At 37.3% G+C, this 24,799-nt stretch overlaps 1 protein-coding gene across 11 annotated transcripts in view; it reads right to left on the bottom strand.

Annotated features, from left to right (window-relative positions):
- The window catches only part of FAM185A (family with sequence similarity 185 member A), a 191,567-nt gene that overhangs the window by 143,312 nt on the left and 23,456 nt on the right, over positions 1 to 24,799 (bottom strand). For all 11 annotated transcript variants that reach the window (XM_002818311.5, XM_054559636.1, XM_054559639.2 and 8 more), the window contains exons 5-7: positions 22,934 to 22,975; positions 17,931 to 18,026; positions 7,806 to 7,940 (exon numbers count right to left, since the gene is read on the bottom strand). In XM_002818311.5, coding sequence (XP_002818357.3) covers positions 7,806 to 7,940; positions 17,931 to 18,026; positions 22,934 to 22,975 — 273 coding nt within the window. The remainder of the gene's footprint in view (positions 1 to 7,805; positions 7,941 to 17,930; positions 18,027 to 22,933; positions 22,976 to 24,799) is intronic.

Here is a 24,799-nt window from a genome sequence, read left to right as displayed (position 1 = left end):
AATACTGGCAAACAGAATGCAGCAGCACATCAAAAAGCTTATCCACCATGATCAAGTGGGCTTCATCCCTGGGATGCAAGGCTGGTTCAATATACGCAAATCAATAAATGTAATCCAGCATATAAACAGAACCGAAGACAAAAACCACATGATTATCTCAATAGGTGCAGAAAAGGCCTTTGACAAAATTCAACAACCTTTCATGCTAAAAACTCTCAATAAATTAGGTATTGATGGGACATATCTCAAAATAATAAGAGCTATCTATGACAAACCCACAGCCAATATCATACTGAATGGGCAAAAACTGGAAGCATTCCCTTTGAAAACTGGCACAAGACAGGGATGCCCTCTCTCACCACTCCTATTCAACATAGTGTTGGAAGTTCTGGCCAGGGCAATTAGGCAGGAGAAGGAAATCAAGGGTATTCAATTAGGAAAAGAGGAAGTCAAATTGTCCCTGTTTGCAGATGACATGATTGTATATCTAGAAAACCCCGTTGTCTCAGCCCAAAATCTCCTTAAGCTGATAAGCAACTTTAGCAAAGTCTCAGGATACAAAATCAATGTACAAAAATCACAAGCATTCTTATACACCAATAACAGACAAACAGAGAGCCAAATCATGAGTGAACTCCCATTCACAATTGCTTCAAAGAGAATAAAATACCTAGGAATCCAACTTACAAGGGACGTGAAGGACCTCTTCAAGGAGAACTACAAACCACTGCTCAATGAAATAAAAGAGGATACAAAGAAATGGAAGAACATTCCATGCTCTTGGGTACAAAGAATCAATATCATGAAAATGGCCATACTGCCCAAGGTAATTTATAGATTCAATGCCATCCCCATCAAGCTACCAATGACTTTCTTCACAGAATTGGAAAAAACTACTTTAAAGTTCATATGGAACCAAAAAAGAGCCCACATCGCCAAGTCAATCCTAAGCCAAAAGAACAAAGCCAAAAGAACAAAACTTCAAATTATACTACAAGGCTACAGTAACCAAGACAGCATGGTACTGGTACCAAAACAGAGATATAGATCGATGGAACAGAACAGAGCCCTCAGAAATAGCGCCGCATATCTACAACTATCTGATCTTTGACAAACCTGAGAAAAACAAGCAATGGGGAAAGGATTCCCTATTTAATAAATGGTGCTGGGAAAACTGGCTAGCCATATGTAGAAAGCTGAAACTGGATCCCTTCCTTACACCTTATACAAAAATTAATTCAAGATGGATTAAAGACTTAAACGTTAGACCTAAAACCATAAAAACCCTAGAAGAAAACCTAGGCATTACCATTCAGGACATAGGCATAGGCAAGGACTTCATGTCTAAACCACCAAAAGCAATGGCAACAAAAGCCAAAATTGACAAATGGGATCTAATTAAACTCAAGAGCTTCTGCACAGCAAAAGAAACTACTATCAGAGTGAACAGGCAACCTACAAAATGGGAGAAAAGTTTTGCAGCCTACTCATCTGACAAAGGGCTAATATGCAGAATCTACAGTGAACTCAATCAAATTTACAAGAAGAAAACAAACAACCCCATCAAAAAGTGGGCGAAGAACATGAACAGACACTTCTCAAAAGAAGACATTTATGCAGCCAAAAAACACATGAAAAAATGCTCACCGTCACTGGCCATCAGAGAAATGCAAATCAAAACCACAGTGAGATACCATCTCACACCAGTTAGAATGGCAGTCATTAAAAAGTCAGGAAACAACAGGTGCTGGAGAGGATGTGGAGAAATAGGAACACTTTTACACTGTTTGTGGGACTGTAAACTAGTTCAACCCTTGTGGAAGTCAGTGTGGCGATTCCTCAGGGATCTAGAACTAGAAATACCATTTGACCCAGCCATCCCATTACTGGGTATATACCCAAAGGACTATAAATCATGCTGCTATAAAGACACATGCACACGTATGTTTATTGCAGTACTATTCACAATAGCAAAGACTTGGAACCAACCCAAATGTCCAACAATGATAGACTGGATTAAGAAAATGTGGCACATATACACCATGGAATACTATGCAGCCATAAAAAATCATGAGTTCATGTCCTTTGTAGGGACACGGATGAAATTGGAAATCATCATTCTCAGTAAACTATCGCAAGTACAAAAAACCAAACACCGCATATTCTCACTCATAGGTGGGAATTGAACAATGAGAACACATGGACACAGGAAGGGGAACATCACACTCTGGAGAGTGTTGTGGGGTGGGGGGAGGGGGGAGGGATAGCATTAGGAGATTTACCTAATGCTAAATGACGAGTTAATGGGTGCAGCACACCAGCATGGCACATGTATACATATGTAACTAACCTGCACATTGTGCACATGTGCCCTAAAACTTAAAGTATAATAATAATAAAATAAATAACAATTCCATTGTATGTTATTACCCTCTGTCCTTTAGACAAGCTAAGAACTCTTTCCTGACTTGGTGGTTTATTTTTATCCCAAATGAATTTATGTTGTATATGCTTTATATTTCCAGTTTTACTAAAATGAGGTAAACCCAGTAGTGCTAGCTTCCCTACTATCCAGACAATGACAAACACCAATTCGTTCACTGGCAACACACTTTACCTCTAATATTCTTTGAACATTTAAACATCTAAATTGTGGAGTTGTAAAGACCAAAGGACTTCGTACCACATGCATACCTGGGCTTGGAGACTTGATGTTTACCACAGTCAAGTTTCATATCTAAGTTGATGAAACAAGTCTAAAACCTAATAGAGAAGCCAACTTATTAGAAGCATCTTACCTAAGCCACTCACAACATGTTAAATTTGCCACACATGGGTAGAGGACAAAACTTAGAATCAAGACTCTCATAAAGATTAGAGAATGCAGCCCCAATACACACTTGTGCATAGCTTTTTAGTAGGTAAATGTTTCAGCCTGAGAGTCTCAGGTTTCCTTTTGACCTCAGAATAGCACATAATATGTGTAAATCATGGTAGGAATTATACACCTGAGTTATTTATCAGTGACAGCAATAGCAAAGGAAACCATTGAGCAGGAAATCAAATAAATAATTATAGAGCTGACACATCAAAACCCTGTGGGAAGCTGGAACCTAAGGGAATAATTTTACTGGCATGGCTTCTTGCAGAGATTATCCAGAAGTCATGCTGCAGATAAAATCCAGGCTCTTCGCAATAAGAGTATTTCTATTTTTATCCCTCATGGGCTCTATGAGGAAGGCCAAGATGAGCTGAGCTCAGCTGCCTATAATAATAGCTCACATATAAAGCTGCTCATTATTTCCAAAATTTGGTTTCAGATTGGAAATCTCCACAGAAAAAAGCAATCTGCCCTGATTTTCTAGGCCTCTTAAATTATTTCATCCAGTTGATACATAAGGCCTGTGGCTGACTGGGTACCAAACAGTTTTAAAACCAAAATGAAATATGGAAGTTTCTCTTAAACCCAATCACCTGTTCATACTCACAGCTCCCTCCAGAGACTGCTGCTCTCTTTACCTGAGGTCCTGTTGCATTATTACTTTAATGGATTTAATTTGCTATCAGAGACAACATACAGATCCATCTGGGGACCAGCCTCATAGGATAGTCTGTGCTACTCTGCAAAATGATGCTGGATCAGTACCTAGATTCTTCCACTGTGAACAGGAAATAAACTCATCATTCTGCGATTTGGCCCTTCCTGGTTCAGGAGGTGGGGCCGGAATATAAGCCATAATAACAAGTAACACACAAAAAGAACTCAATAGGCTAAGGCGCTTCATAATAACCAATGAGGTAAGCATGCATCTTCCTCATAGCATTCATTCGTCTTTAGCTTCAAGCAAAAGTTACTGAAGGCCTATTTATTTGCTGAGTTTAAGATAGCTCACTATGGAGTCCAGGACCCTGTACTCCTTCTGCTGAATTACTGCAGTAACCTCCTAAAAAGCAAAAGTCGTTTTTTAACCCTTCATCCACCATTGTTCTTTCTCATCTATCCCCACTCAACATTCAGAGTGATCTTTCTAACACACAAATCTGATTATGTGAACCCCAAGTTAAAACCTTCCAAGGGCTTCCCAATGCTCTTAATATAAAATCCAAACTGTCCCATATGATCTGACCTCTCCCAAACTCTCCAGCCTACTTTTATGCCACTTTCCCCTTTACTCTCTATACTTTGGCCATGTTTGACTTCTCTCACTTCCTCACCCCTGTGTTCTCACAGTACAATGTACATACATTTATAATAACGTTGATCCCACTGTACTGTATTCTCTGGTTTGCCTTTCCTCACTAGAATGTAAGCTCCTCAGAAGGCAGTGAGACCATGCTTTATATTATCCTTGCACTCCTAGTTTCTGGCAGTGTTGACTCAAACATTTGTTGAGTAACTGAGCAAATAAAGAAAAATAGAGAAGACAGGAGAAGGAGGAGGTAGGCTAGGGAAAGATAAGTTTGTTTTTAAACATTAAGTTTTAGGTGGCACTGGTTTAGTGGAATAGAAATGTACAAGAACAATAGAGATCAGGTCTGCATATATTGACTTGGAAGTTATGTACATAGAAATAATGACTGAAGTCATGAGAATAGTTTTAAAACTAAATCTAAATTTTAGAAAGGCATATGATTCTATGAATAAATGAATAAAAATATGACAAAATAGCTTTAGCTTATAATTCAAACATGCTTACATATGCAAATAATTTTGGTTATGCCTATGATTCAGAGCACAGTTAAACAAACTTGTATTATTGTTTTAGATTATTGGGACCAAAAATAGGTAACTCTCTTGGCTCCTTATCAAATTCAGGACATTAGATCACAAGTTGATTCTCACTATATTTGATATCCAGTCACACACTGCATAACAATGTTTCAGTCAACGATGAACTACAGAAATGATGGTTGTCCCATAAGATTATAATAGAGGTAAAAAACTCCTATCACCTAGTGACTTCGTAGCCATCCTAATGGTCGTTTAAACGCAACGCACTACCCGCATTTGTGGTGATGCTGGTGTAAACAAACCCACTCCACTGTCATAAAAAAGTATGGCACATATGTTATGTGTAGTTCATAATACTTGATAATGAGAATAAATGACCGTGTTACTGATTTACGTATTTACTATACTTTTTATCGTTAGAGTGTATATCTTCTGCTTATTAAAAAAAAAAAAGTTATGATACAACAGCCTCAGGCAGGTCCTTCAGGAAGTATTCCAGAAGAAGGCATTATCATCACAGGAGATGACAGCTCCATGTGTGTTATTGCCCCTGAAGGCCTTTCAGTGGGACAAGATGTGGAGGTGAAAGTGATATTGATGTTCTTGACCCAGTAAAGGCCTAGACTAATGTGTGTGTTTGTGTCTTCGTTTTTAACAAAGTTTAAAAAGTAAAATAAAAAAAAATTAACAATTTTAAAAACAGAAAAAAGCTTACAGAATAAAGACAGACAAGTATATCTCTACAGCTGTAAAATGTGTTTGTGTTTCAAGCTAAGTATTATTACAAAAGAGTCAAAAAGTTTTTTATTTTATTTTTTTCTGAGAGGGAGTCTCGCTCTGTTGCTCAGACTGGAGTGCAGTGGTGCGATCTTGGCTCATTGCACCCTCTGCCTCCTGGGTTCAAGGGATTCTTTTTCCTCAGCCTCCCGAGTAGCTGAGATTACAGGCGCCCGCCACCACGCCCGGCTAATTTTTGTATTTTAGTAGAGACGGGGGTTTCACTATGTTGGTCAGGCTGGTCTCGAACTCCTGACCTCAAACAATCTGCCTGCCTTGGACTCCCAAAGTGCTGGGATTACAGGCTGGGATTACAGCCACCGCGCCCAGCCTCAAAAAATTTTTAAAAATGTAAGTTTATAAAGTAAAATGTTCTTTGGGAAGTTGAGGCGGGAGGATCACTTAAGGCCAGGAGCTGAAGACAAGCCTGGGAAACATAGCAAGGCCTTGTCTCTGCTAAAAACTTTTTAAAAATTAGCTGGCATGGTAGTACACACCTGTAACCTAGCTACTAGGGAGGCTGAGGCAGAAGGATCACTTGAGCCCAGAGTTTGAGTTTATAGTGAGCTATAATTGCACTCCAGTCTATGCAACAGAGAAAGCAGCTGTCTCTAGAATAAATAAAGTAAAAAAGTTACAGTAAACTAAGGCTAATTTATTATTGAAGAAACTTAAAAATAAATTCAGTGTAGCCTAACTGTACAGTGTTTATAAAGTCTATAGTAGTAATGTCCTAGGCCTTCACATGCACTCACCACTCATCATACTGACTCACTCAGAGCAACTTCCAGTCCTGCAAGCTCCACTTACGGTAAGTGCCCTATACAGGCATACCATGTTTTATCTTTTATACCATATTTTTACTGTACCTTTTCTATATATAGATATACAAATACCATTGTGTTACAATTGCCTACAGTTTTCAGTACAGTAGCCTGCTGTACAGGGTGTAGCCTAGGAACAATAGGCTACTACACAGCCTCGGTGTGTAGTAGGCTGTACCATCTAGGTTTGTATAGGTTCACTCTATAATGTTCACATGACAACAAAATTGCCTAATAACACATTTCTCAGAATGTATCTCTGTCATTAAGTGACACATGACTGTACTTAGATTTTCATCAAATTTTCGCCACATAACTATGAGTTTGCCCATTAGGCAGTATGCAGTTATATCTGGGAGTGTATAGGTATTATTTTTATTCCTGTTATGTTTTTTGTTAATATTCTATGAATTTTAACAGACAACTTTCTTAATTTTCATGACGTATAACATGAATACCTAAAACTGAAATTTGATCTTATGAAGACCACCCTCCCCTACTCCCCAATTCTTCCTTTTTCTAGTCGGCATCTCATGGGTTTAGCTTGTAGCATTCATCCCTATACACGGTCTAATTGCAATGTCCTCCTTGATGCCATTCTGGTAAAATTTAAAGGAAAACTTCACCAGCATTAATTTTTTTATTCATTAAAACAACAAACCTTGGCCAGGCGCAGTGGCTCATGCCTGTAATCCCAGCACTTTGGGAGGCCGAGGTGGGCTGATCACCTGAGGTCAGGAATTTGAGAGCAGCCTGGCCAACATGGCGAAACCCTGTCTCTATTAAAAATACAAAAAAAATTAGCCGGGCATGGTGGCGCACGCCTGTAGTCCCAGCTACTCAGGAGGGTGAGGCAGCAGATCGTTTGAACCCGGGAGGCGGAGGTTGCAGTGAGCCAAGGTTACATCACTGCACTCCAGTATGGGCAATAGAGCAAGACTCTGTCTCAAAAAGCAAAACAAAACAAAAAAAAACAACCAATGACAAACCTTAAAAAAATAGTATCAGCCACCAGTGTAGCCAAATATAATGAAAAATGTACAAAAACGATTCACATTTGTGGGACTAAGAATTTGTTGTTCTGAAAGAGCAAGTTTAAAATGTACATACCAAACAAAATTCCGATTTACTCCAGTCATACGAAGTGAGTTTTAAATTTTGCATTATAATATATGTATTCAGTTTATTTTTAAGTTCAAGAATTAGAAAGCAGGTCTTCTAGAAAATTTAAAAATCAATTTTACCCAATGACAGGACAAATGAGTGTTCCTAAATGATTTAATGAGGTCTTTTTAAACAAAATGTCTGCATCATATTAATGATAAGCAACTAGAAGAAAAAAAGATGTCAAACATGAGGACGTAATGATGGAAAAATATAAAAAAGCTAAAATTTCTGTTAAGTGTACCACATTTCTACTTATGTATGGAGAATGGCTATTCATCTGACAGAGCAAAATGCAGCCTCCTTACCAGTCACTGTTACAACATCATCTTTACGAGCTTCAGCCATTTCCTGAACATGGACTTCTGAGTTCACATCAACCTCTTTCCCTGATAACTGCAAATAAGCTTGAAGTGAAGATGGGACCTTGACAATAATAGAACCTGTAATAAATATAATGGAGAACTTAGTAATATAAAGAAATCAAAAGTACCAGAGTCTATTATAAATTTGACTGAAAGGGTAGCATTGCCCCTGGGACACTGTTTTTACTCCTCAGCGTACAGTATTTATTTAAACCTTTTCCTTATTCCCAGGTGCCCAAAGTTTCCTTACTCTCAAGGCATTCACAGTAACGTCTGTCAAGAATATGGGTTATTAGCACATTATTAACTACTAGTTCTTCTTTTGCCGATAGTCCTACACAGCTCATCCAACACCAGAAAGTGAGTAATTTACTACACATGTAGCTTATAGATAGGATTTACCATTGAGCATCTAATATGAGCCAGACCCCTAATTACATTATGTTTTAATCCCCATATTAACTTTATGATGTATTATTATCACCCCGATTTTATAGATGAGAACTTGCTCAAGTTCCCACTAGTGCTAGTGCTGGAACCCAGACTCAGCTCAATAATTACAAAGCCCATGCTTTTTTTTTTTATTACACTTTAAGTTTTAGGGTACATGTGAACAACGTGCAGGTTAGTTACATATGTATACATGTGCCATGTTGGTGTGCTGCACCCATTAACTTGTCATTTAATGTTAGGTATATCTCCTAATGCTATCCCTCCCCCCTTCCCCCACACACAACAGGTGTGTGATGTTCCCCTTCCTGTGTCCATGTGTTCTCATTGTTCAACTCCCACCTGTGAGTGAGAACATGTGGTGTTTGGTTTTTTGTCCTTGCGATAGTTTGCTGAGAATGATGGTTTCCAGCTTCATCCATGTCCCCACAAAGGACATGAACTCATTCTTTTTTATGGCTGCATAGTATCCCATGGTGTAAATGTGCCACATTTTCTTAATCCAGTCTATCACTGTTGGACATTTGGGTTGGTTCCAAGTCTTTGCTATTGTGAATAGTGCCACAATAAACATATGTGTGCATGTTTATTGCACATGTGTGCATCTTTATAGCACCATGATTTATAATCCTTTGGGTATATACCCAGTAATGGGATTGCTGGGTCAAATGGTATTTCTAGTTCTAGTTCAAGATCCCTGAGGAATCGCTACACTGACTTCCACAATGGTAGAACTAGCTTACAGTCCCACCAACAGTGTAAAAGTGTTCCTATTTCTCCACATCCTCTCCAGCACCTGTTGTTTCCTGACACTTTAATGATTGCCATTCTAACTGGTGTGAGATATCTCATTGTGGTTTTGATTTGCATTTCTCTGATGGCCAGTGATGATGAGCATTTTTTCATGTGACTTTTGGCTGCATAAATGTCTTCTTTTGAGAAGTGTCTGTTCATATCTTTCACCCACCTTTTGATGGGGCTGTTTGTTTTTTTCTTGTAAATTTGTTTGAGTTCATTGTAGATTCTGGATATTAGCCCTTTGTCAGATGAGTAGATTGCAAAAAATTTCTCCCATTCTGTAGGTTGCCTGTTCACTCTGATGGTAGTTTCTTTTGCTGTGCAGAAGCTCTTTAGTTTAATTACATCCATTTGTCAATTTTGGCTTTTGTTGCCATTGCTTTTGGTGGTTTAGACATGAAGTCCTTGCCAATGCCTATGTCCTGAATGGTATTGCCTAGGTTTTCTTCTAGGGATTTTATGGTTTTAGGTCTAACATGTAAGTCTTTAATCCATCTTGAATTAATTTTTGTATAAGATGTAAGGAAGGGATCCAGTTTCGGCTTTCTACATATGGCTAGCCAGTTTTCCCAGCACCATTTATTAAATAGGGAATCCTTTCCCCATTTCTTGTTTTTCTCAGCTTTGTCAAAGATGAGATGGTTGTAGATATGCGGCATTATTTCTGAGGGCTCTGTTCTGTTCCATTGGTCTATATCTCTGTTTTGGTACCAGTACCATGCTGTTTTGGTTACTGTAGCCTTGTAGTATAGTTTGAAGTCAGGTAGCATGATGCCTCCAGCTTTGTTCTTTTGGCTTAGGATTGACTTCGCAATGTGGGCTCTTTTTTGGTTCCATATGAACTTTAAAGTAGTTTTTTCCAATTCTGTGAAGAAAGTCATTGGTAGCTTGATGGGGATGGCATTGAATCTGTAAATTACCTTGGGCAGTATGGCCATTTTCACGATATTGATTCTTCCTACCCATGAGCATGGAATGTTCTTCCATTTCTTTGTATCCTCTTTTATTTCATTGAGCAGTGGTTTGTAGTTCTCCTTGAAGGAGGTCCTTGGCATCCCTTGTAAGTTGGATTCCTAGGTATTTTATTCTCTTTGAAGCAATTGTGAATGGGAGTTCACTCATGATTTGGCTCTCTGTTTGTCTGTTATTGGTGTATAAGAATGCTTGTGATTTTTGTACATTGATTTTGTATCCTGAGACTTTGCTGAAGTTGCCTATCAGCTTAAGGAGATTTTGGGCTGAGACGATGGGGTTTTCTAGATATACAATCATGTCATCTGCAAACAGGGACAATTTGACTTCCTCTTTTCCTAATTGAATACCCTTTATTTCTTTCTCCTCCCTGATTGCCCTGGCCAGAACTTCCAACACTATGTTGAATAGGAGTGGTGAGAGAGGGCATCCCTGTCTTGTGCCAGTTTTCAAGGGGAATACTTCCAGTTTTTGCTCATTCAGTATAATATTGGCTGTGGATTTGTCATAGATAGCTCTTATTATTTTGAGATATGTCCCATCAATACCTAATTTATTGAGAGTTTTTAGCATGAAGGACGTTGTTGAATTTTGTCAAAGGCCTTTTCTGCATCTATTGAGATAATCATATGGTTTTTGTCATTGGTTCTGTTTATATACTGGATTATGTTTATTGATTTGCATATGTTGAACCAGCCTTGCATCCCAGGGATGAAGCCCACTTGATCATGGTGCATAAGCTTCTTGATGTGCTGCTGGATTCAGTTTCCCAGTATTTTATTAAGGATTTTTGCATCGATGTTCATCAGGGATATTGGTCTAAAATTCTCTTTTTTTGTTGTGTCTCTGCCAGGCTTTGGTATCAGGAAGATGCTGGCCTCATAAAATGAGTTAGGAAGGATTCCCTCTTTTTCTATTGATTGGAATAGTTTCAGAAGGAATGGTACCAGCTCCTCCTTGTATCTCTGGTAGAATTCGGCTGTGAATCCATCTGGTCCTGGACTTTTTTTGGTTGGTAAGCTATTAATTATTGCCTCAATTTCAGAGCCTGTTATTGGTCTATTCAGAGATTCAACTTCTTTCTGGTTTAGTCTTGGGAGGGTATATGTGTTGAGGAATTTATCCATTTCTTCTAGATTTTCTAGTTTATTTGCATAGAGGTGTTTATAGTATTCTCTGATGGTAGTTTGTATTTCTGTGGGATCGGTGGTGATATGCCCTTTATCATTTTTTATTGCGTCTATTTGATTCTTCTCTCTTTTCTTCTTTATTAGTCTTGCTAGCAGTCTATCAATTTTGTTGATCTTTTCAAAAAACAAGCTCCTGCATTCACTGATTTTTTGAAGGGTTTTTTGTGTCTCTATTTCCTTCAGTTCTGCTCTGATCTTAGTTATTTCTTGCCTTCTGCTAGCTTTTGAATGTGTTTGCTCTTGCTTCTCTAGTTCTTTTAATTGTGATGTTAGGGTGTCAATTTTAGATCTTTCCTGCTTTCTCTTGTGGGCATTTAGTGCTATAAATTTCCCTCTACACACTACTTTGAATGTGTCCCAGAGATTCTGGTATTTTGTGTCTTTGTTCTCATTGGTTTCAAAGAACATTTTTATTTCTGCCTTCATTTCGTTATGTACTCAGTAGTCATTCAGGAGCAGGTTGTTCAGTTTCCATGTAGTTGAGCGGTTCTGAGTGAGTTTCTTAATCCTGAGTTCTAGTTTGATTGCACTGTGGTCTGAGAGACAGTTTGTTATAATTTCTGTTCTTTTACATTTGCTGAGGAGTGCTTTACTTCCCACTTAAGTGGTCAATTTTCAAATAAGTGTGGTGTGGTGCTGAGAAGAATGTATATTCTGTTGATTTGGGGTGGAGAGTTCTGTAGATGTCTATTAGGTCTGCTTTGTGCAGAGCTGAGTTCAATTCCTGGATATCCTTGTTAACTTTCTGTCTCGTTGATCTGTCTAATGCTGACAGTGGGGGTGTTAAAGTCTCCCATTATTATTGTGTGGGAGTCTAAGTCTCTTTGTAGGTCTCTAAGGACTTGCTTTATGAATCTGGGTGCTCCTGTATTGGGTGCATATATATTTAGGATAGTTATCTCTTATTGTTGAATTGATCCCTTTACCATGATGTAATGGCCTTCTTTGTCTCTTTTGATCTTTGTTGGTTTAAAGTCTGTTTTATCAGAGACTAGGATTGCAACCCCTGCCTTTTTTTGTTTTCTATTTTCTTGGTAGATCTTCCTCCATCCCTTTATTTTGAGCCTATGTGTGTCTCTGCACATGAGATGGGTGTCCTGAATACAGCACACTGATGGGTCTTGACTCTTTATCCAATTTGCCAGTCTGTGTCTTTTAATTGGAGCATTTAGACCATTTACATTTAAAGTTAATATTGTTATGTGTGAATTTGATCCTGTCATTATGATGTTAGCTGATTATTTTGCTCATTAGTTGATGCAGTTTCTTCCTAGCCTCGATGGTCTTTACAATTTGGCATGTTTTTGCAGTGGCTGGTACCAGTTGTTCCTTTCCATGTTTAGTGCTTCCTTCAGGAGCTCTTTTAGGGCAGACCTGGTGGTGACAAAATCTCTCAGCATTTGCTTGTCTGTCAAGTAGTTTATTTCTCCTTCATTTATGAAGCTTACTTTGGCTGGATATGAAATTCTGGGTTGAAAATTCTTTTCTTTACGAATGTTGAATATTGGCCCCCACTCACTTCTGGCTTGTAGAGTTTCTGCCGAGAGATCAGCTGTTAGTCTGATGGGCTTCCCTTTGTGGGTAACCCGACCTTTCTCTCTGGCTGCCCTTAACATTTTTTCCTTCATTTCAACTTTGGTGAATCTAACAATTATGTGTCTTGGAGTTGCTCTTCTTGAGGAGTATCTTTGTGGCGTTCTCTGTATTTCCTGAATCTGAATGTGGCCTCCCTTGCTAGATTGGGGAAGTTCTCCTGGATAATATCCTGCAGAGTGTTTTCCAACTTGGTTTCATTCTCCCCGTCACTTTCAGGTACACCAATCAGATGTAGATTTGGTCTTTTCACATAGTCCCATATTTCTTGGAGGTTTTGTTCATTTCTTTTTATTCTTTTTTCTCTAAACTTCTCGCTTCATTTCATTCATTTCATCTTCCATCACTGATACCCTTTATTCCAGTTGATCGAATCAGCTACTGAGGCTTGTGCATTTGTCACATAGTTCTCATGCCTTGGTTTTCATCTCCATCAGGTCCTTTAGGGACTTCTCTGCATTGGTTATTCTAGTTAGCCATTCATCTAATTTTTTTTCAAGGTTTTTAACTTCTTTGCCCTGGGTTCAAACTTCCTCCTTTAGCTCAGAGTAGTTTGATTGTCTGAAGCCTTCTTCTCTCAACTCGTCAAAGTCATTCTCCGTCCAGCTTTGTTCCGTTACTGGTGAGGAGCTGCGTTCCTTTGGAGGAGGAGAGGCGCTCTGATTTTTAGAGTTTCCAGTTTTTCTGCTCTGTTTTTTCCCCATCTTTGTGGTTTTATCTACCTTTGGTCTTTGATGATGGTGACGTACAGATGGGGTTTTTGTGTGGATGTCCTTTCTGTTTGTTAGTTTTCGTTTTAACAGTCAGGACCCTCAGCTGCAGGTCTGTTGGAGTTTGCTGGAGGTCTACTCCAGACCCGGTTTGCCTGGGTATCAGCAGCGGAGGCTGCAGAACAGCAGATATTGGTGAACAGCAGATGTTGCTGCCTGATCGTTACTCTGGAAGTTTTGTCTCAGAGGAGTACCTGGGCGTGTGAGGTGTCAGTCTGCCCCTACTGGGGGTTGCCTCCCAGTTAGGCTACTCGGGGGTCAGGGACCCACTTGAGGAGGCAGTCTGTCTGTTCTCAGATCTCCAGCTGCATGCTGGGAGAACCACTATTCTCTTCAAGGCTGTCAGACAGGCACATTTAAGTTTGCAGAGTTTTCTGCTGCCTTTTGTTTGGCTATGCCCTGCCCCCAGATGTGGAGTCTACAGAGGCAGGCAGGCCTCCTTGAGCTGCGGTGGGCTCCACCCAGTTCGAGCTTCATGGCCACTTTGCTTACCTACTCAAGCCTCGGCAATAGTGGGCGCCCCTCCCCTAGCCTCGCTGCCACCTTGCAGTTTGATCTCAGACTGCTATGCTAGCAATCAGCGAGGCTCCGTGGGCGTAGGACCCTCCAGAGCCAGGCGTAGGATATAATCTCCTGGTGCGCCGTTTTTTAAGCCCGTTGGAAAAGTGCAGTATTAGGGTGGGAGTGACCCGATTTTCCAGGTGCCATCTGTCACCCCTTTCTTTGACTAGGAAAGGGTATTCCCTGACCCCTTGCGCTTCCCGGGTGAGGCAATGCCTCGCCCTGCTTCAGCTCACTCTCGATGCGCTGCACCCACTGTCCTGCACCCACTTTCCGACACTCCCCAGTGAGATGAACCCGGTACCTCAGTTGGAAATGCAGAAATCACCCGTCTTCTGCGTCACTCACACTGGCAGCTGTAGACTGGAGCTGTTCCTATTTGGCCATCTTGGCTCCACCCCAAAGCCCATGATTTTAACCACCATGGTATTTCACACACTCCTACCTCATCGTAGTACAGGACTTGTGACCTCATTATTATAACACAACTAGAACACTGAGCTCTTGTGCTTTCAGATGTGCCTTGTGTATAACAAAAAATAACAATAGAAAAGTATTATTTGAATTCCAACTCACTAATGTTTCTTTTGAGTAGATTACAGGCTTTTGGATACCTAAGGTAAGACACTCAACCTGTATTTCCACACAACCTGGCTGTAATTCAAGCTTCTAAAGGAGTAAATCAGGAAAAGTACTCTGTTAGGTATGGCATCATTTTTCAAATTATGTGGGTTGCAGTGTAAATTCACCAACACACTCCTATTTCAGAAGTTTTTCTTCCTGTTTTTCATTAAATAAAGTAGGTAAAAGGCCCCTGCCATAAAGCATTAACCCCACCTCTGTGGACAAAGATGGTCAGGATGGGGTTTAGAATGCATTTACTTATGGGTCGTGGTTTTCCTTCCAATCTGGCTAGTGTCAGCTTAAGCTTCCTTAAGTAATTTCTTGGTCTTCCTAACTGGAGCTAGAAGTTTGAGATAAGCATGATGAACTGTTCTATTCTAAAAAAAAATTAGGGGACAATGCATATTACTACAACTAGTTTATTTTATTAAGAAATAAATTGCAGCCAGGCACAGTGGCTTGTGGCTGTAATCCCAGCACTTTGGGAGGCCAAGGTAGGTGGATTGCTTGAGCTCAAGAGTTCGAGACCAGCCTGGACAACATGGTGAAACCCTGTTTCTACCTCCCCCAGCTCAAAAAAAACAAAAAAAAAAACAACAACAAAAAAAAACTGGGTGTGGTGGTGCAGAACTGTAGTCTCAGCTACCTGGAAGGCTGACCTCCCAAGCTTAGGCAATCCTGATGAGGCTGCACTGAGCCATGATCTTGCTGCTGCACTCCAGCCTAGGTGACAGAGTGATACCCTGTCTCAAAAACAAAAACAAAAAACCAAATTGCTTTCCAGGGTTCAAATGTAAACTACAGACAGGAGATTCCCATAACAACATATGAGGGCTTTAGGAAAAAACAAAACAAAAACAACCCTGGAAGATTTCAGGATAAATAGAAGACACGTTTTTCTATCAAACATACTTTCAAAAGTAGAAAATCATGGATTTAAAAAACTTTTTTGTAGGGCTTGATATGTCTAAATGTATCAAGTTTCAAGTGTGCTAACTTTATGAACACTTGTCTCTGTTCTTAAATGCATAACATGATCTTAAATTTTTCAGATCTTTAAAAATGTTAAGCAATGCAAAGATTTCTACCCCATCTCCCTCCACATCTTTAAAAGCCAAAAACCACCTACCAAAACTCCATTACTGTTTGTGAATGAAGAATTTTCATGACTTGAAAACCTTCCTAATGTCCCATCTTTAACACTAACTTTTTTAGAAAGGAGAGCTCTTGTTGTGTTCTTTAACCTCTTTTCACTTCATAAACTTCTTCATGGTTGACATCAGTACTATCCTCTTAAAAATTCAAATGTGAACTAACAGCGTCATTTATTGAAGGCATATTATGTTAAAATTAGTGATTTTCCCAAGGACAAAATGTTAAGTGGAAAAGTCAGTACTCAGATTCAGGTGTGACTCCCAGGCCCAAGCATAGCCTGGAATGAATTAAGAAGGTCACCATATTAATTTTCATAAGGTGAAAGAAAACAAGCATTATATATTTTTCCACATCACAAAATGGTGAAGACCTAAGAGACTCAAGTGGCTGGCTCTGAACCCTACAGCAAGACAGTGGCAGAGTTGGAATGGATTCCAGATGTCTTTGCTAACCATTAAGAAAGAGTTACTAAATAACTTTCCATTACTCTCAAAAGTTACTGTTCCCAAGTGTATTGAGAATTCGGAGATGTGAAGTAAGACAGAAATCTTTGTTTTCAGTTGTCTTTAAGCTTTTGCCAGTAACATGGTCCCAGTAGAAGAAAACATAAAACTGTAATCCTAATCAAATTTTACAACATCAAATACTATTTCAATAGTTTCAAATACTATTCCAATATTGTTCCAGCAATATTCCAAATAATACTAAGAAATATTTTAAATGAATAAAGACTAACAATCTTCAAAAGTTTTACAGTTTTCTGTTTGTTTTATTTTGCCTACTGTGCAAAACATTAAATTATTTGTATGTAACAGCTGCTTATTCAAAACTTTGTTCTTACTCTGTTACTAGTTATATTAACAATATATCCCTTTTCTCCTTGGATCTTTGTAATAATGAAGTACAATTATATGACTTACATGCCATTTATAATTTTCCCTGAAGAGTATTACCTGCAGCTCTCAGATTTAGTGAGGACATAAGTTTATCTTATTTTAAAGGGAGAAAATATGATATTGAGAAGTCACACCGGTGTATCAGCAATAACTGAGGTTTCAGACCTCTGTGTTTTGCAGTTTTGACACTGACAAATTCTAGAGATGGATTAAAAAAAACTATTAAATTAATATGGTAAAGAAACTACTAATAGCAGGAACAATCAGTCTCTGTGAGGAAATATTTTCCTTGTTAAACATCTGGCCAACATGCAAGAGCTGCTAGACTATTTTTAAAATTTTTTTATACAGAGCTACAGTTCTTAACTTTCTGCAGCCAAGCCACTTCAGCCCCTATGGCCAACCTACTTCACCCAAGCCACTTGTCAACACATATATGTACATCCATGTGTGCAGAAGAACAGACAAATTCATATTTAGCTTTCAGATGAAAAGTATACCATTTTAAATGAAAGAGTTGGACTCAGAATAAGTTGTGTCAGAAGTTAAATGATAGAGACATATCATAAGTCTTGATACTTCAAGAGACTAAGTAATCACTTTAGAGGACCTTCCTGTGTGATACCTTTATTTAAGGATCACACTTTGAAAACTGTTACTCTACACTGATTGCCTGAGAAGTTCCTTTTACAGGCTGACAGAAAAGCTTCCAAAAGAGTGTATGGCAGCGTTTTTCCTTCAAAGATTATTCTATTTCAGAATAGAATAAACTGAAAAATCCACAGAGTAACATTTAAAAATTCCATAATAACAGTCAAAATATTACATTTTTGTTTGTACTACAAAAGGAAAGATAGTCTGCATGGCCATCTATCCCACAAGTTGTAAAGATCACTGGTCTAGAAAGCTAGCAGACCAGTGCCTTCAAATCAGGTTCTATCAGAAGATATTTTCTTGAAATCACTATGTCAGTATAGATAATTTGACCATCTGTTTCCTGAGTGTTACATAAACCTTCTTTACATCATATGTCAAAATAAAACATTCCAGTTCACTAACCTTTATGGGATTTCAATTCCACTTTCCCCAGTTGGCTGACATAAACATCTACGGCACCCTGATTAGTTGAGGCTTTTAGACATCCAGAAGATGAATCTAGGAAGAAGAAAAAACCATAAGTAAAATAATTCTTACTTGATAAATGGAATTACAAACTTGAAATAAAAGGCTCTGCTTTAGCATTAGGATAAGGGGCTAAGAATCTTGCAAGTTTTAGTATTTTCCTCATAACAATGCCATTGTTTGCACTTAAACGTAAACAGTATCAGAAACCTGGAAATCTATTAAACAACTAATTTAAAAATCTTTATCTATATTAACTTATCTCTAAACATTTACTCTAAAACTTAATGAGTAGGAAGGAGAGTCTGCAAGTAATGGTTCCTTTGACCACTAAGCATCATTGATATATTTAGTTTTTTATCATGTTGATACATTTAGTAAACTTTCAATAATTACCAAAGAATTCTACCTCATGTATAGTCACATACAAGCAGTAGCAAGGCTAACAAAAATCAAAACCTCTCATAATTTCTCCTTGTAGCAAATTTGCTGATACTAAGAAGTGCTCCTAATAGTAAAAGATTACTCTACATAAAGTTGTTGCATTTCTTTTTTTCTTTTCTTTTTTTTTTTTAGAGACAGGGTCTTGCTATGTTGTCCAGGCTGGTCTCCAACTCCTGGGATCAAGCGATGCTCCTGGGATTACAGACACAAACCACGGTTCCTGGCTTGTTGCATTTCTTTAAGGGGCAGAAGGGCAGGGTGGAATAATTTGAAGAATAGCTTGTTTATATCTAATAGTTCTTTTCAAGTTTCTGGAATTGAACAGTTATCTTTAAGTGAGGATAAGAAAATAATAATTAAGGTAACCCTGATTTGACATTCAAATTTCCCTATGTCGTCGATGACCCCACTTTTGAATCAACCAGTATCTCAAGTTCAAGGGAAAACAGTCAAAATAAAGAAGTAAGGAAATGAACTTGAAGAGTTAGTGCTAAGTGGTTTTTCCTTCTTCTCTTTCTCCCATGGCAATTGAATCTTTAATTTAATATTCTATCTGACTGCCTGGAGAAGGCCAAAGCATATTCTTTTTAGAGAGGACTCTTAAAAAGCGTATTTTATCAGGAGCTTTTATTACTTCAAAGTGGAAACAAAGTAGGGAGTGTGGTGAAAACTATGCCAAAAATTATACTTTTTACAAAACAGAGAGAGAAAACATTGTGTGTATATATATATATACTTGTGTGTATATATATGTGTATGTATATACATATATACACATATATATACACATATATACACATATGTGTATATATATGTGTATATATATGTGTATATATATGTGTGTGTGTATATATATATACAGGAGCCAACATTTTTCTTTTAAAAAAATGTTAACTGACTTCAAACAAAGACAGTAAATTTGGAATAAACTGTTTAAAATCTGGCTCCAAGATCATTTATAATAATTTATTTCCAATCTATACTGGAAAATGCCCTTTATCAGACTCAATTTATTTAGTTTTCAAGTGTCAAAAGTTAACAGTGACGTTGGGAAATGAAACCCCTAGAGATAAATGACACAGAATAGCTGGACAAAATGAACATTTCACTGCTTACGTACCAACAGAAACTCCTTTTTAAACCTCTTACCACATCCTAAAAGAAGACAAGTAAAAACTACATTATACTAAAAAAAAGAAAAGTGTAATACACAAGGTGTGTATTATTCCAGTTTGAACAAAGTTAAATAGCTGAAACATTAGTGTGATTTCTCGCTTTCTCAAGGAGGGAAAAAAAACACACAGAATTTTTATGTGGCTCATAAATAATACTTTCATTTATTTTTCCCTCCAAATGAGAAATAAATGACAGCTAAATAATTATATCCCAGGCCACAAAGTAATTATATCCTCATGTTATCTGTATTGATCTCTAACGATGGCTCATCCCTTGGAGCCTGTCAAAAAATAAAAAAATGAAAACTCAAGGTGTTTTCAAAAAAGAAGGCAAAGGTGATATTTTAAAACTATGCAGCAAAACAAGTCCTCCTATTTTTTTGTTTAACACAAATTATCAGAACTAAAATTAATTATCAAGAGTAAAATTAAGGCTTCATCCACAGAATTTCATTCTTTTGGAGTTTACATAATGGAGAAATTCTATAGATCTGGGAGAAAGTCCTGTAGATCTAATGTATAGCACAGTGACTGTAATTAACAATACTGTACTGTAAACTTGATATTTGCTAAGAGAGTAAATCTTAAACATTTTCATCATACACAAAATGGTAATGAGGTGAAGTGACAGATATGTTAACTAAACGGACTGTGGAAATCATTTCACAATATATATGTATATCAAATCATTATATTGCATGTATACCTTAAATATATACGGTTTTGTCAATTATGTCTCAATAAAGTCAGCAAAAGCAGAAAAAAAAAAAACACACACCACAAAAGAAACTAAAATAAATCTACATTGTAACGTGATTAGCTCAGTGCTTGGCACATGGGCACTGAGTAAATGATAGATAGTTTAAAGAAAGGGCCAGGTGTGGTGGCTTATGCCTGTAATTCCAGCACTTTAGGAGGCTGAGGCAGGAGAACTGCTTGAAGCCAGGCATTTGAGACCAGTATGGGCAACAAAGTGAGACCTTGCCCCTATTTTTTAAAATAATAAACAAGTAAATAATGTTAAAAGAAAAATCAGTCAGTATAGTTGGTCATATTAATAAAAGAAAAATGATCATTTCAATAAATTCAGGAAATGTGTTTGACAAAATTCAACACTCATTCACGATCAAAGAAAGTAAAAAAAGAGAAACTTTTAAGCAGACAAGGAATAAAAGATTACTCTCCCGATCTGATAAAAGGCATCTGTTAAAAATCTATAGCTAACATCACACTTAATGCATTCCCCCTAATATTGAGGACAAGGATAGGGATCAAGTGCAAGGAATCACACTCTCATCACTACAATTCGACATTATACTGAAGTTCATAGCTAGTCTGATAAGGCAAGAAAAAGAAAAGTAATAAAGATAGGAAGGAAAGAGGTAAAACTCTATTTGCAGATGAAAATGTCTGCTCAGCTAGAAAAGGATTCTAGATTCGAGAAAACCACTATTAGAATAAATTTAGCAAGGTCACAAGATACAAGGTCCGTTTATAAAAATCATTTGTATTTACATATATCAGCAGTAGACAATTAGAAGCAAAGTCTTAAAAACTGTCTCATTTATAACAGTGTTAAAAACACAAACGAATTTAACAAAAAAATGTGCCAGACCTCTACATTGAAACTTACAAAGCAATGCTGAGAAAAATTAAAGAAGATCTAAATAAATGGAGAGAGCTACCTACCATGTTCATTAATTGGAAGATACGATGTGATTCAGTGCAATCCCAAACAAAATCAAAACTGTATTTTTTCGTAGAAATTGGAAAATCAAAGGACCTATTATATCCAAAGCAATCTTTAAAAGGAACATATTTGGAAGACTTCAACTACCTGATTTACAGACTTACCAAAGTTACAGTAATCATGATATTGTGGCACTGGCATAAGGCTCACCAAATAAATCAATGAATTAGGAACAAGAGATCAGACATTGAGCCACACTTATAGTCATTTGATTTTAGACAAGGATGCTAAAGTAATCCATCAGAGAAAGGAAGTTTTTTCAACAAATGGTCATATAAAAAAATTTTAAAACTGACAATAATAAATGTTGATAAGGATGTGGAACAACTCAAATTCTCATACATTGTTGATGAGAGTATAAAGTGGAACTTTGGGAAAAGGTCTGGTAGTTTATCATAAAGTTAAACATAGAACCTACCTAGTCAGCTCAGCAATTCCATACGTAAGTGTTTACCCAAGAGGAAAAAAAATATACATCCATAAAATGACTTACATTAGTATATTCATAGCAGCTTTATTTACAGTTGCCAAAAAATTAGAAATAGCCCAGGTGTCCGTTAACAGTAGAATGAACAAATTAAGCCTTCTAACAGCCTGCTTTCACTTCTGGTACATTATGAAATAACAGCTAGGTTTTTCTTTTAAAATATAAATTATATATCACTTCGCTAACATCCTGTTGTACTTGGAATAAAGTCTGAACTCTTACCCTGTCTACAAGGTCCTAAGATCTAGCCTTACTTACCTCATATCCTACCACTTTCCTCATAAGCCAGCCTTCTATCCCTTGAAAATAATAAACTTCCATTTTCAAGGCCTGCACTTGCTGTTCCTCTACCTAGGGAGCCTGCATCCAGAACTTTATATAACTCTTTCTCATTTTTCTGGCTTTAGTTTAAATGTACCCTCTCCAGACCACCCCCAATTGCCTAACTGAAGTAGCTTTCTTTTTCCCCGATCTGTATTCAGTTACCCTTTCTTATTTCTTCATTGTACTTACCACAAACTAAAATTACCTTTTGTTATTTATATGCTTGTTGTCTTTCTTCCCAGGGCTCAGAGAAGGTGAGGTCTCTGAGCACAGAAACTATGTCCTGTTGACCAATATGTTCCCTAGTACCTAAAAGAATTCTTAATACATGGCAGGTACTCAATAAATACATGTTGACTAACTAGTTATTAGTATTCACAAGGTTGTCTTCAAATGTTAACACATTTGGAGCCCAATAAACAGTGACAATATTTATATCTTTCTTTCAAGGACTTAATTGAGATATTTGAAGAATTCAAGAAATTTGTAAGATCTTTTTTTCTTTCTTTTCTTTTTTTTTTTTTTTTTTTTTTTGTCTTCAGAGAAGTTTAGCAAGAAATATAAGACATTTCTTAATACCAGCTCAGGCAATTTTCTTTGAGTGGACATAATTAGTACATTGGTTCTGCCTATATTTGACTTGTGATCCTATCAAGTTCATCAGTTAAACTGTAGAATTCATTTATTCTAATAAAGTCATCATAAATATACCCATTTTTAAAAGTGGACAAAATACACGAACTAGTAGCTTAGCACGTACCTACTGTGATGTTACCCATCTTGCTTTGTAATGTTATATTACCTGCAAAAAAGAAAAAGATACTTTTATGTACTAGAGACAATCTAGAAAGGAACTGTGATACATAGCAATGCTAAAACATGGATGAATATCTACAATGTTATTTTTGTTGGCAATTTTTCCCAATATCACAAATCCAGTCAAAGACTGAGCTGTAGTTCTGAAATAACTAGCCTTAGGTATCTCTGCAAACCTTCTTTCTCTACTACCAAACCTTAAGCTTTTATAGCATAACTACAAATCACCATAACTGCTGGCACAGAGGAAAAACAATACTTCTAAAACCCGTAAGTGAAAAAAATTACTGAAATGTAATCACTATACATTTTCAACCTAAATATCAATGTATTTATCAGACCACACAAAGTGAAGTTTTCAACCAAGTAACACTAAAATATGGTATGGAAAAAAAGAATTATTTTTCGGGCCACTTGCCATGTCTATTAGATTAAAAGTAGTTTCTGGGCCAAGAATTAAAGTGGTTTGAGATAGGAATAATGAATACATGGAGGTATGACTAATAAAACAGAAAAAAGAAGCTTCAAAGGTTTCCGTCTTAGTGAAAATGTGTTTTCCATGATAAGTATGGAATATTGCGACCATTCTTCCCAGCCCCTTTCCCCAATACCAAAAGTAGTAGGATTATTCTTCATATGTGTGTTTGTATGTGTTTATTCTACTGAAAATATAAGCAATAATGTTATCTCTTCTAAAATAATTCCAAAACTACACTAAAAAAGTAAAGGAATAACTTTGGCCTCAGAATTAATCTTCAGTAAACTCATTTTATCTCATTTCATATACCTTATGAATACTGACTTGTATCAGTATCTGGGAAAAAGCAAAAAAGGCACTGGATTCATTTACTCAATAGCCAGATCCGCCTAATTGCAAAAATCCATCTTAAGGTCTAATATACCATCATATTTCCTGTGAGTATATGAACAAGGAGTATATCTGTGTATGAATAAAAACTTGGTTTGTGTACTGAAGCTTATAAGATTACTAATTTTTTTTTTCATATTTTAGATTCAGGGGATACACGTGCAGGTTTGTTACCTGGGTATACTGTGTGATGTTGAAGTCTGGGGTACAAATGATCCCATCACCCAGGTACTAAGCATAGTACCCAATAGTTTTTCAACCCTTGCCCCGTCCCTCCATCCCCCATCTAGTAGACTCCAGTTTCTATTGTTGCCATCTTTATGTCCATAATTATCCAGTGTTTACCCCCCACTTATAGGTAAGACCATGTGGTATTTGGTTTTCTATTCCTGTGTTAATTCGCTTAGGATAATGGCCTCCAACTGCATCCATGCTGCTGCAAAGGATATAATTTCATTCTTCTTTATGGCCGCATAGTATTCCATGGTGTATATGTACCACATTCTCTTCATCCAGTCCACCACTGATGGGCACATAGGTTGATTCCATGTCTTTGCTATTGTGAATAGAGCTGCAGTGAACATGTTGCGTGCATGTGTCTTTTTGGAAGAATGATTTATTTTCTTCTGTGTATTGGGATTGCTGGGTTGAATGGTAGTTCTGTTTTAAGTTCTTTGAGAAATCTTCAAACCGCTTTCCACAGTGGCTGAACTAATTTACATTCCCACCAACAGTGTATGAGTGTTCCCCTTTCTCCACAGCCTTGCCAGCATCTGTTTTTTTTTACTTATTTTTAATAATAGCCATTCTGACTGGTGTGAGATGATATCTCATTGTGGTTTTGATTTGCATTTCTCTGATGACTAGTGATTTCGAACAGTTTTTCATGTTTGTTGGTTTCTTGTATGTCTTCTCTTGAGAAATGTCTGTTCCTGTCTTTTG

The sequence above is a fragment of the Pongo abelii genome, chromosome 6 (assembly GCF_028885655.2).
Source record: "Pongo abelii isolate AG06213 chromosome 6, NHGRI_mPonAbe1-v2.0_pri, whole genome shotgun sequence".
Taxonomy (NCBI): Eukaryota; Metazoa; Chordata; class Mammalia; order Primates; family Hominidae; genus Pongo; species Pongo abelii.
This window is presented reverse-complemented; position numbering and strand designations above follow the sequence as displayed.